Here is a 13,984-nt window from a genome sequence, read left to right as displayed (position 1 = left end):
CAAGCCCACATGGAGGAGATATTTTCAGAAATTATGGCAATGCACACTCGTGTACAGAACATTAGATTTGAGCCCATAGCTCTGAAAAGGCTACTAGAAACCGGGAGTGGAAGGGTTTGGGGTAAATGGGCGACTAAACCGTAAGAGCTGAAAGCTTTCACTTAACATATTAAGTTGCGTTCACACGGCAACTTGAAAATCCATGTCACAAACATCAAAAGACTTGCTATTTTCAGAAGTTCAGCATCAAAGCATTTCAAAATATTTTAGCCCATGGTTGATCTAAGTGTTCTGTGTAAAGCCGGGGGTGGAGATAAGGCCAGGCTGGAACAGAACTGGGAGGTCAGCTGTCAAGCATTTGATCTCACTAAAAGAAGAGTTTTCTCACAGCTCTGTTAAATTGGATTAATTCTATAGTTCCGCAACTTGAATGGCGTATGAGCATTTTGGTTTTGAGAACATGCACCAAGGTCATTCTTTCTGGGCTTAAAGCTTCTGACAGACCGCTGCACATGGACCTTCCCCACCTTTCTGCTGTAAATAATCTCACTGACTTTCTGAAGAGTGTTCACAGGAGCAAGGAGAGCAAAATCTGGCCTCGTACACATAAGAGTTGATTTCTTAGTATGCATCAGCAGAGGCAGGCTCTTCTCACAGTTATGAAATTTATATCAACAAATACTAATTCACACATGGAAATTAACTCTAATGTGCTGTCAAGTGAGAGGGGACAATAAGCAAACACCTGTGCAAAGAAAGAAGAACACAAACGCCATAGGACCTACATTTTGCACAGTAGTTATGTGTAGATAAGTAGTAGACTTTAGCAAATGTTTCACCATATCATATCACATATCAACAGTGTGGATTTCCGTTGAATTTACCTTTGTTTATATCAAATTCAAATTTGACACTTTGTCAGGACCTCATTTCTTTCTTTATTCCCCAAAAGTATACTTTGCTGGTACTTCTCAGATGATGATCAAGGTTTTATTCCAATTCCAGGGAGTACATATTTTATGTCAGTGGCATTTTTTGTAGAGTATCCTTAGAACTAATATTATAGGATGTATAATTAAGAGTATTCTGTTTAATTGGTCTGTCCCAAGGGCCCTTAAGTTCATCATTGTCTACTGCTGCTTAGGACAGGTGCAACTGACTTTGGCTTCTGGCAAAGGCTTACCTGTACAAGAAAATTAAATTAATTAAACTGCAGGCAGTAAACTACTTCCTATAAAAAAGAAAGAGAAAATTCAGGATCAGAGTTTGCTAAGAGCTAAACTGGAAACCCATTGATGAGACGACTATGCACTTGCCTAGGCTTTTGTAAAGCTTGGACAGCAATTGTTAGAGCATGATTGATGGCTGCTACCACCTCTGGGCACTGCACCAGTACCAGCACAACAGTGGAAGGCTGCAAAAAATGCTAGACAAGGCTTATAAACATCAGAGGAGAAACAAAATTCATTCTGGTTTCTTAGATCCAGGGCCAGCTACTTTCAGGCTTGGGGGTCTTGAAATAACAAGAGGAGAAAACCTTTGCAATAGGCAGAAAGCCATCTTCAGAAAACTGCTAAGGTTCTTTTTAATGTTGTTTAAAGATTTTGAGAGCTTGTCTAATAGTTGAATCACTCTCTACGACTCCTGGGAAATTTACTGAACTCAATACTAATACTAATACAATACTAACAAGCATTCACAGTCTTCCAGTTTTTTTCTAACTATAGTTATGCATTGTCTCTAATTAGTGTTGCAGTTTGAGTCTGGAGAGTTTTATTTTGTTTTTGATTCCTCCCCTATTTGTTACCAGCTGTTCTGTTGCTCTTTCCATTTCTCAGTTAATAATATAGAGAGTTATCAGCCTTTCCTCCATTCTGGGAAAATATGTTAGTCCAAAGTTAATTGAACCATGTTGAGCCAAATGCTTGCTTAATGCAACACTGGAAGTCTGTATCACACCCTTGACCCATATTCTCCAGACTTACTTCAAGAACTAGGAAAATTCCTGGATTTCCTTAGCATTGCTCCTTTCAGTCATTAATAACTTCAGATGCAAATGTGTGCAAATCAGAATACCTCACAGTTCCCTGCCCAGAGGCTTCTGCAGGGAGACTGTGCTTTTGCAGAAACTCTCCTTAGCATGGTTTGTTCTGTAGGCTGGTTATGAAGCTTGTTTCTGGGCTATTAAAATAAGTATGTACATTAGGAACAAATGCTCCTTTTATGCTGACAATACACACATGCATCACAGAAGTTTGACGGGGTGGAGAGCTCAGCAAGAAGTATGTGGGGTATTTAGTTCCCAAGAGGGCAGTCTGTGACTGGGATGAGCACATTTGCTGAGGTTTCCAGCACAGTAAAACAGCAGTGGAAAAGATGAGTGCTGATGCTTAAATTACCATGTGCAGGTCTCAGAGTTAACATCCTTTAAAAAAAAAAAAAAGGAAAGGAAGCAGTTTGCTGCTCCAGGTTCCGATTTTTGTTTGTTCACAGACTCAGGCAGATATTAGTGCTAAGCCTAGGCTGGATGTATATTTTTTTCTGGAGACCCTAAAAAATGTTGTGGGATTAGAAAAAAAGAAAAATTTGGACAATAATGAAAGAGCTGCATCACTACATGTGGCCACATAAGAGGCTAGAGGCTCAGGGTGTAGCTCCTGATTGCCTGATACCGCCCAGGGACTTGGAAGCGAGTCTGCCTTAGCCTGGGGAGCACCTTCGCCCTGGGGCTGCTGTGCTGGTCCTTTCTAGAGGCAGGTGAATGTGTGATTAGTTAAATAATGCAGATAAATTCCAGCGAGGGAGTCAGGGATTGACAATCTGGGGATGAGAGACTCCCTTTAGGTTTGAGAAGGGCCCTCGAAGGCCCCTGGCTCTAAATCAGGCCCAGCAGGAGTGTGACCGTGGGTCTCCTCCGTGGCCAGCGAGCCAGGGCCAGGCCTGCTACAGCAGCGTGGTCAGACCGAGCTTCTTCCTTTGGCAAAGTGTGGGTGTGAGGGAAAGCAGTTTCCAGACCAAAAAGAAAAGCCTTGAAATATGTCTGCCCGGTCTAATTACAGTTACCAAAGATGCTCTGTGCTTTACAGGCAGGAAAGAAGGGCACATTTTTTAATAGTTTCTGAGCTGTGGTGTGGAGCAGTCCTCACTGCACCGTCCACAGCATCATGGCACACCAAAGCCTTTTATTACAAGCTGACAGGCCCAACCAGTCTGTTTATTTTCTGCAAATAACCACCATACTTGTCAGTTCTGAGCTTCCCATTGCTTAAAATATCTCTCATATGCCACCAGATTTTCTTCTGCTTGTGCTCTATGGGTATGGATGCCACTTTTTGCAAACAGTAAGAAGAAAGTCTGTACGTTGCTGCCTCCCTCAAGAAGGGTGAGGAGCAGGAGGCAATAGTGACAGGTGGCACAAGGGGTCCTTCAAAGTCCTAGTGGCACAAATCCGGGCAAAAGCTGTGGACACCAGGCTTTGGCCATGCTCCCTCCAGGCCTCCTTCCATGCAGGATGCATGTCAACCTTGGGAGCACAGCCCTGCCAAAGTGTCCTGCTGGATCCGCAATACCCCTCTTACCCCACCATCAGATGAGTGTTTCAGGTACAAGATAGGCTTTTCAGTCAGACGGTTGTCTCCAGTACCTGCAGGGCATTAAGACCGTTGTTTTCATGCTTCCTATTTCTAGGTAAATGCCATCAGCCCTGTCGAAATGGAGGTAAATGTACTGGTAAGAATAAATGCAAGTGCTCCAAAGGTTACCAAGGAGACCTCTGTTCCAAGCGTAAGTACTAAAGCCACCCTGCCAGCCCTGGTTATATGAGCATCGAGCTCATATACAGTATCTTTTTACATAATATCAGCACTAACTGCTTGTTGTTAAGGTATTGCAGGTTAATTGGCTTCCTGGGTGTACTGCATACGCTCACCTTAAAAGAGTTATGAAACATGGAAACATTTTTTTCAAAAGCCTCCCCACAACCTTTTCTGTACTATGAGTTTCTTTAAAACAGTAATGTGTCTGTATAATAATAGCAAATGTTGCTAGATAAATACTGCTTAAAACAGCAATACGTTGCAGCATTAAAATCCTGCTGGAGGATTTTGCCTGCCTTTCACGAATGCGACGTGGGCTGGATTCTCCTCTCGTCTGTTCTGGCGGGCGCTGAGCACTGCTGTTTGATGTGCTTCTCCCAGAGACGCTGAGCCAGACATTTCAGTTCAATGGTGGGGCAAGCTGCTTCAGGAGCCTGCACACATTCAGTTTAAAATCACAGATTTACTGTGAAAGCCCCAGTCAATGCTAAGACTAACATATTCGAAGGAACAGCAGGGAAAGCAAATACGTAACTCAATCGCTGAATGAAATGTCAAGAAGTCAGATGTATGCTCTCACTTTATTACAGCTGTCTGTGAACCCAGCTGTGGATTATATGGCACTTGTTTTGAACCTAACAAATGCCAGTGCAAAGAAGGCTGGCATGGAAGACACTGCAATAAAAGTAAGTGGGAAATAAACTCTGAGAATCCACATTGGAGAGTCTTATAGAGTGGGTGCCATGCAGAGATGACTGCTTCTAAAGCCTTTCCACAATCAGTAGTAATAAAACATTCCCTTTTTTTCTACTCTATAAACAAAACAATAAAAACTAAGGTTTTAATATTCCATAATTTTAACTACTTAAAAGAAAAAACAAAATAATTTAAAACTGCTTTACCAAAATCAGCCTTCCTTTTTGTATTAGAAATTCTAGATTCTCATATCAATAAGATTTCTAGAAGACCCCATGTATACTCCACCCATGGTGTTGAACTGGTTTAAAGCCCTTCAATAATCCCCATTAATGTCAGCTGCCTTTAAAATGTTGGATAGGCATTTTTATAAATAAAACTTTTTCAGTTTTCAAAGCTGATTAAAATTAGGAAAAATCAAATGTTATTTAGAAACGTTGAGAAAAATTTGAAAGGTTATACAAAATATGTGCTTACCAACTTTCAAGTTTTCTCCTCCTCTTTCCCACCCACACTCCACAGAGTACAAAATATGCTGTCCCAAGGCAAAGCTAAATTCCTTAAAATGAATTTGTGTTTTGAATTTGTGATCCTTATGACATCTAGCAAAAGTGAAGCCACTGATCATCTCAGTGGATTTAAAGTAGCACTATAAAATTAGTTGAAATACAATTGGATATATCCAGGCAGCAAATTCACATGAAATTTTGTATTTCGTGTGAGATATAGTGCTATAACAGCAAATCATCAAGAAACATTCTGTACATTCTCACATGAGGTATTAATGTTTATCTTAAGCACTATTAGCTAATTACTCACATATTGAATATATTAAGTGGCAGTGATAACAAAAGTTGCAAAAATTTGCAGCAGTTAGTTAGCCATAAGAAATGTGAATCTTACATGTCTGCATCAAATAAATGATCATTTTTATTAAATGCTGTTGATGCTTGTGATTTGTATCATATTAAAATGTATCAGAGTTAATAGAGTTGTTTCATAAAAAATATATAGTATCTAACTAAAATAGATTATACAGTGAAAATTAGGTTTGGGGAATCTACTTTTGTGCTGTTAGCTAGTGGACCAGCATAATTACATATGTCATTCCCTGAAGGAGAAATAATGTTGACATAAGTTATGGTTAGAGAAAAGGTACATGGAAATCAATACAAACTTCAATTCCATCTTCCCATAATACGCTTATTATTATTGTTATTATATTTTTATTATAAACAGCTTAGATAGCAAGTGACAGAGTATGTGCTATAAATGAATGTCCCCAAAGAAATAATTATCTGTACAACAAAAACAAAATGCAGAGAGTGACGGCCATATTATGAGGATTCAATAGTCAAACATTACTGTCAGCGCCAAGATTTTGAAATCTTCATTACTTGGATTTAAAGTTTGGGTACAGTCCTGCAGTGTTTAGCACTGCAAAACTCTTTGTGTTCAGCAAAGAAGCTGAGAATGGGCCATCTGGGTAACATTCACCCCTATTTGAAGTGCTTATGTAGGGCTTAAATTGCATGTGCAGCTCCATGTGTGACACTGCAATTCACTCTTTTCAAATAAACCCCAATATGGCTTGATCTTTAGAGAAGATTCACAGTCAGTTTCAGAGACTTGCTCCATATTCTTTGAGCTGTGAGTTCAGCAGTCGTGCAAAGTCAGAGTCTGCAGCTGTAAGCAGCAAAGTTCAGAAGAACCTGGACCAGGCACGTCTGCAGCAAACGCATGGCCTCTCAGGCAAACTGCCCTCTGAAAGACATGGTTAAAATGATTGAACTTGGGACTCTGGTTTCAAAAGTCATTTCCATGAGCTTGAGATGATGAGATGGGTAAACAAAACTGTAAATAATCACAACATAATACTTTGGATTCCATTTTTATTGTTCATTTCTATTTTCAAGAGCAAAGCAGCTCTGCTAAGCCAGTTTGAGACTCGTTTCTTTTCCCAGGTGTTTATTGTTGCTGCTGTTCTTTTTCTTTATATTCAGCTATTAAAAAAAAAAGAAAAGAAAAGCTCGTATAACTAACCCAGACTCTCCCCAGAGGGATGCTTATACCCCGAGACTGATAATGCTCTTTGCGCTTGTGGCTGGCAGATGCACAAGGCTCAACACGTGCGGGCTGTGCGCGTGTGACTCCCGGGCCGTACGGCAGCCGAAGCGTGCCAGCGTTTGCTCGGGGCTCCGCCGAGGCAGCCGTGCTGTAGAAGCCGATGAAATTGCGGCTAACTCCCATCTTGCAGCACCTCAGCCTTTCTTGGGGGCAGGAGAGAGGAGGGCGCAGGGACAGCGCTTGCCTAACGCCTGTCCCAATTTCTTTGCTGGAACGGGGGGACCGTCTCCACTTGCAATAGCAGCAGGGGCCAGGGCGGCTGCTTCCGCGGCCGCTTTTGGCTTGAGCTGGCTCCTTTTGCAGGGTACGGAGCCGGCGTCCTGCGCGCCCTGCGGCCGGCGGGCCCCAAGCACCGGCAGCACACGTCTTCGCCGAAGAGGGCTGAGGAGAGGCAGGTGCCACCTGAATCCAATTACATCTGGTGAACTCAGGCCTCTGAAATGGTTCGTGTTACACAAAGCTCGTAGCCGTCATGAACCTTTCATGGACTGAATGTTTAAAATGCTGTTCGTTACAGTTAACATTACTGGCTGGAATTTTATTAGCTTTGTTATAAACCACTGAGCTGATATTTACTATTTCTTTTAAGTTTGATAAATACTTCTATGGCATGATTATATAGGCTTCTTCTTTCAGTGCTTTGGATGGTGTTTTGTACTATATTTCAGTTATGTTTAAACTTCCTTTTTTGATTATATAGCTGCAAATATTTTCCAAAAATTAGGTAACAGTATTCCAGCAGAGAACCTCGTAGACACTAACCTGAATCATTTCAATGACTACAGGTTTAGTTGGCTTAAGGCAAAGGCCAGATGTCTTCTACATTTTTGCAATTGTGTGTTTAGACTTTTCCCTGAGAAAAATAAATAAAATAAATAAGAGTTACCTAATTTAAAAACAGAATAACTCAATTCAACAATATTTTTGGTCTTTCAGTTTTGCAGAGTACTGTGTATTAAAAATACAGTGTGGTAGTGCCATTTAAGCATCATAATATATTGTAAACAAAGTAGAACTATAATGTATGAACTTTTTGCATTGGCTTGAAGCGATATAATATATTGTAAACAAAACAGCTCTTATGTAATAAACTTTTTATACTGGTTGTTATGTATAAAATAAAGATGCTGCTTTAGTTTTCCGAGTAGTGATCGGTGTGGTCGGCTCCAGTTGCCCGAGTGCTGGGCGGGCAGGATGGTGGCTCTGGGCTCCCTCCTCGAAACGCGGAGGGAACTGGAAGAGTTTCCCCGTCTCTGCTTCCCAGCTGCTGAAGGCCGCTAAATCACACTGGACAGCTGGCATGTTAGTTCCTCAGCTCTGAAAATTATTTCAGAAGAGCAATTTCTTGCAGTGCCTTTGGAAAGGAGGGGGTAGCACCAAAGGACAGGCATTGCCAGAGGTAAGTCAGTGCATCTGCCCTCCAGCGCAGCCTCCTTCCCCCCTGGCACGTCCAGGCACCCTCATCTTGCCACCTCCGCTGCCCCTGATTTGCCTCCCGGAGGAGAGCAATATCCACCTCAACAGATAAATACTGTCCCTTGCTCTGTTGCTGTCCTGCGAACACTATCTGCAGGAAAAAAAAGATGTAAATGAAGTGCACAGAACTTTGCACACAAAATTAATCTTAATTAGTGAGAGGTTTTGAATTGCAAAGGGAAAGTTCTAGCTCATTAGCCTGATCCGGCCGGTCTTCTTTAGGCAATGGCCAAGCAGAAAGATTTGCTTAGGCCAGAGGGAGGAAGGACAGCTCTCTAAGGCTCAGCGTGTGAGCTGCCCTAAGCAGGGGGCAGCGGCAGGGCCGCGCCGGCCCCCACTCCCACGGGAGGCCAGCGGTGCTTTCCAAAAAGCTCCCTCTTCTCATCAAAGTAGGAGAGAACGTGGGGAGCGTGAGGCACAAGAGAAGACACTGGGGCAATGAGAGCTCTTCTGGGGGGAGGAGGGTGAGGAAGGAGGATTTTTTGATATTTTCCTTAAAAGCGAGGAAAGAAGGAGCTTAATTTTATGATGAGGTGAAATGTGTCACCCCCCCCACCATCTGCTGGCCATGACGACTGACTCCTCTGTGTTGAAGAGAAACTATTTTGGAAATGAAAGTCTGGATCAGCTGAAGTTCCCTCACTCTCATTAGTAAACTATTATACATTTGTGAGGCAAGTTTGGTTTTTCTTTTTAATCTGCTTGATTCTTCCGCACTCTGCTGTATTTTTTGTTGTGTCTGCTAATTCTACCCATTATTAAAGGACCTACCAATTTGCACATCTACTGCTCTGCATTTCCAGGGATGCCCCAGGAGCCCTTCGTAAACATGGATGTCACATTTGCTGTCACTTTTTACTCTCTGTATAACAAAGATTGGTTTAAGTGCTTGGTTACACACTACAGTAAAAGGCACAGAAATTTCATACTTCAGATTCTTCAGAAATTTTGGCTGAACATTTTCTGATCCTGTTGATTTCTTGTAAAACGCTCTCTTAAAAATAAAGGGTACTCTTTTAAACTGAATAATTTATTTTGCCACTTGTTCCCAAGACAGTAAATGCTACTTCTTTGCTTTCTGAATTTCACCACTGATTTTTGGGAAGGGTCATTAATCATTAGTAGAATATGGTCAGAAAAGTTACAAAAGGAAAAAAAAAGTCCCTGAAGTGTGCACACTGTAACACAACTGGGTTTTTTTGAGTAACATCAACTTTCTACAAGCCAATTTTCCACCACTTTTTCTTTAATGCCAGTATAAGCCCAAAGCAGATTTCCTGTGTAGAGGAAGTCCCCTATTTCATAAAGGTTTTAAGTCAAAGTTCACAATATATGATAATGCTATGAGAAAACATAGTTCTTCAGAAAAAGTCCAGCATAATGTTGAAAATAATTTTACCATTGGAAAATAAACTATAGAATTTATTACACCTTATCACTGGACAGTGCATATGTATGGGGAAAGCATATATATGTGCCACAGATGAAAATCAGTCAAAGAAAAATATCAAGAAAATTCAAAATACCAATCTATTATGATATCTCAGACAGCAACTGCCTCTTTAACAATGTTTGGAAAAGCTAGCCAGAGAGATGTAGCTAGCCAGAGAGATGCTGAACATTGCACTGGTAGGCAGCAAACAGGAGATAATCAAAACTGGTAAAAGAACAAAAAATGTTAAATTTATAAAATGTTAAATGCTATAGTTCTACTCCAAAAGTCTCAATTTAAGCAGCTGACAAAATGATAGTTTTATAGAGTGCTTCTAATTAATGGCCCAAAAGTTTAGATATCTAATGTTAGCATCCTGCTAAGTGCAGGTGTGCACAACAGTTCATTGCTGAATGGACAAGCAAACACCTAAGGCACAGAAATAAAGCAGAGACAGAAGCCCTAAGGGTGAACTGCTGCCACCAGTGAGACGATGCACACACGTGTTTTGGTAATCTACACTTTAAGCTGGTATCGCTTTATCTCTGGCTGGGCTGGTTTATTTCCAAAGCATTGTGTTTGCTGCATCTTCCTTTGACTCCTTGGAAGCTGGAGAGAATTTGGGCCTTTTCCTGCTCTCGCTATCTCAGAACGGAGTGCTTATGCTACAAGTGTGAATTATCAGCATAATTTCCTTACCTTTTGCAAAGACAGTTTCGAGGGCTTTGCCGCTCAGAGCTGCCAGCAGGCCTGCACTGCGGCTTGCAGCGTTTCTGGGGTTAGGAGACAGGATGGTCTGCCAGAGGCCAATACACTTTCTTCATGTTGCATGCATGCATGATCCAGTTGTTTTTCTTTCAGCTTCAGCTACGTTTCAAGGTATATTGAGGTAAAATAATAACAATAAAGAAGAAATTCAAAGCTGTTCCAGATGACTCGCTGCCTGTAAGATTTAAAGTCCCAAGATTAGGCTCAAAGCCTTGGCCAGATCCAGTGCTATTAGTTCAATCACAGCTTCTTTGTTTCTCCCGGACAGACTTGGTACCTCTATTTCCCTTTCACCTCCCTATATAGCCTGCTCTATTGAGTTTGCCTACTACAGAAAAAATTCCTACTAAGGTGAGACGGGGAAGCATCAGGGCTGTAACTGCCTCAAATGGCCTGAAGTGACACCAGGGTTTCTGAGGTGCCAGTCTTGCTGATGTCCCTGCGTTGGGTGGCGTCGAGGCCTTGCTTGGAGCTACTGCATTGAGCAGGGCCAGCCCTCACAGTCAGTGCAGCTCAGTCTAGAGACCCTGCATCAGCCACAGTGCTCTGAGCCATAGGGGTTAAATCCCCAAGGTCCTGCACTGTGAATATAACTTCATGTTCGGTTAGGTGATGAGGTGATTAGCCAAGCCGGGGCAAAACCTTAAGATCATGGTTAGACCGGCAATATCCTCTTCAGTTCTAAACTGTGCCAGTAAGATTTGCTCAGAGGATGCTCTAGTGCAGCAGTGAAGCAGCAAGTGGTTAAAACACACACACACACACACACGCGCGCGCATACACACACACACACGCACACACACACACACACACACACACAATTTCACAAGTAAAATGAGTCCCAGTTGTTGCTTATTTTTTATTGCAGTTCTGTGTCAGGGTGGCTGCTGAGCTACAGGCCAGCAACATGTTGGTGGCTCCCAGCCCAAAGTTTCTGCCGGAGCCCAGCTAACTGCACACTCCTGGGTGTCTGGCTGGCAGCACTGGTGCCTGGCATGATCGTGCAGTCAAGTACGCTCAAATATTCAGGCAGAGCTAGGAGGCTGAGTGCATGCAAACAAAGTGCTAGCCCCTGCTCTTTGAAAAAGCTGCATTTCATACCAGAAAGCTTGGGGAGACAGAGGAGAGACATGAGCTGCAGGATTTATCTTTGTTAAGAGAGTTTAGAAACGTGTGTAGTCAGAAGTCAGTCCTCCTCAGCTCGCTTTCTGATGCAAAGCTGAACTGTGCACAAAGTGAAGCTGTGCACAGAACAAATGGGGTAAGAGAACAGCAGGATTTGGAAAATACATGCATGCAGATCTGAGCAGATTTATTACCTACCTCTGTGACTTTCTAAAGTTCACAACAACATTCAGATTATATTATTTTCAAGCAAAGCATCACAATTTAAGGTTAAAAAGGGCACTGCATGTTTTTGGCTTAGCTCAACATATTGTATTATTTATATTAGGTACAGAGAGTGAATTTTAATCCCTTTACAGAGAGCCCATCAGAGGCCAGGAACAGCCTTGTTGCACAAATCATTCCAGGGGGATGTGAATTTTTCAAATGGTTTAGCACACAGACCATGTCTGGCCAAGTGCAGCTCATAAGCAGTTCAAATGCTTGTGAGGGATGTCTGCACAAGTTCTTTCCGACATCTTTTCCAGCAGATCTTTGGTGGCTCACCTGACAGGGAGGGTCAGCCCTGTGACAGAGGAGGGGAGGAAGAGGAGGAGAGCCTGCCCACAGGCTGTCTTACATCGGAACGTCCATGGCGTAATGCTGAGCCTGGACTGGACATATTTATCACCACCCGGTATTATTTATGTTAAAAACCAAAGAAAAACACCTCTTTAAAAGCTTGTTTTTCTTTAAAGCCACTTACATATTTGTTCAGGGTGTCTAAATCAAAAGCCTAAGTGTCCCAGGAAAAGGGAAAAGGGCTGAGCTCTTGCCTGAGACAAGCTGTGCTTCCAAAACATGTTTTGAATATTTAGAGTCCAACTAGATTTTATAGGGAGACCGAGGTGCTGGCTTGAACTTGCAGTGACACCATTCACACCATCTGTTGGCACATCACACTCTCCCATGCCTGAAAAACAGGACATGAAAGCAGTGGGTCATGCACACAGCAGCTCCAGTGAGTTCATGGCCCTGTATAACCACTCAGCACGATGATGGGCTTTCAGACACCTTCTTTCGGAGTCTCTGCTTATAGATCCCTACCCCCAGGGGTAGTAGCAGACTGATCACTTGTGCTGAAAGGTTAAACAGCTGCAAAATCAAACTGCAGGTCAATGTTTCTCGCACCACTGGGTTTTGTAAAGACTGTGCTTGATTTGGGTCAAATCCCAGTCTCTGCCTCCTCCTGCTCTGCTCAGCTGGGAATCCTATGGCATCCTATCAGCCTGGGCTTCCAGGAGCAAACCCTGTGGCATCTGCAGCACAGTCTATGACCAAGCGTTTCCTAATATACCCCACCCATTGAACATGCAGGATGAAAGACGGAGACCCAGAGCCACCAAACCCAGGGCACCCATCCTTCCCCAGGCTCCTCCAGCCAAGCCACTGTAGATGTGAAGCTTCCTTTGGGGTGGGAGCTGCAGCTTGCAAGAAAGGTGCATCTACCCATATTTAATGTTCTGCCCTTCCTGTGTTCTGGATTAGAACTGTACACACATTTATGTATATCCCGGGTTTTCTTTATATTAATTACATATAAAATCTTGCATTGAAAGGACAGCATTTGGATTGTAGTGTCAAACACTCAGCTCTCAGGACAGCCAGACACAGTTGGCTGTATAACTCCAAATAGGCTCCCCCCAGCATGCAGGTATATGCTGCAGTGCTGTCCCTCCGTGTCCCCAGGGCTACCAGCCTCTGCCCACGGGCAGGGTGGAAGCAGCCCTTCACTAGGCAGCTCCTCAGGCTTCTCCATGGTCTTCTCTTCCGCGTGCAGCCTCCCATGGCTTTCCTGCACACTGTTCACCCTCTGTTCTCAGCTTTTCTGGGGTGTTCACCACCACCCTTGTACAAATATAAATATAGTCTTTATCTTTTCTCATTCTCCCCATCAGCCTGAAGAAAATCGTCCCAATGCACTGATAAAGGTTTAGACAAAGAATAAGGACAAAATACCCACTAATTCTGAGTGCCTGCTATGAGACACATTGGACTTGTTTTCCAGAGTCTGCAAATTTATAGCACTTGATATATCCAAAGACTTCAACTTCCTTTGCGGCTGCAAGTGCTGAGTACTTCTGCTAATCACACTCAACTCTCACAAGCTAGAAAAAAATGCACATCCCCCATCTGTGGTACAGAGTGATTCATTAGCATCATGTAGGAGCACCATGGCAGAAACAGAAATCAAATTTTGCACTCCAAGGCAGCATTCAATTGCCTTAACCTTGATACCATCCTCTCACTGACCTTACTCACTGCGTGCCATCTAAATTCATTTGCAAATTTGGTAGGAGTCCTACCACAGCATAACTCAGCTCCTTCCCCCAGCAGCAGCCACCCTGCTCACAGGTTCTTAGGAAAATAAGATAATATGTGATCACGTTATCAGTGGCTATCTTTTAATTCATACACATAAAGCTGTCTGCATAACCTGCCAGGTCATTTTGTAATTTATAACTTTAGTATACAACATTCTGTAATCTCAATAAAATGTTCATCT

At 42.7% G+C, this 13,984-nt stretch overlaps 1 protein-coding gene across 1 annotated transcript in view; it reads left to right on the top strand.

Moving 5' to 3' along the window:
• WIF1 (WNT inhibitory factor 1) overlaps positions 1-7,778 on the top strand; it is a 49,810-nt gene extending 42,032 nt beyond the window's left edge. The window contains exons 8-10 of the mRNA XM_026070021.1: positions 3,688-3,783; positions 4,406-4,501; positions 6,942-7,778. Coding sequence (XP_025925806.1) covers positions 3,688-3,783; positions 4,406-4,501; positions 6,942-7,063 — 314 coding nt within the window. The 3' untranslated portion in view covers positions 7,064-7,778. The remainder of the gene's footprint in view (positions 1-3,687; positions 3,784-4,405; positions 4,502-6,941) is intronic.
• The last annotated feature ends 6,206 nt before the right edge of the window (positions 7,779-13,984 follow it).

The sequence above is a fragment of the Apteryx rowi genome, unplaced genomic scaffold (assembly GCF_003343035.1).
Source record: "Apteryx rowi isolate R43461 unplaced genomic scaffold, aptRow1 scaffold_302, whole genome shotgun sequence".
In the NCBI taxonomy this organism is placed as follows: domain Eukaryota; kingdom Metazoa; phylum Chordata; class Aves; order Apterygiformes; family Apterygidae; genus Apteryx; species Apteryx rowi.
This window is presented reverse-complemented; position numbering and strand designations above follow the sequence as displayed.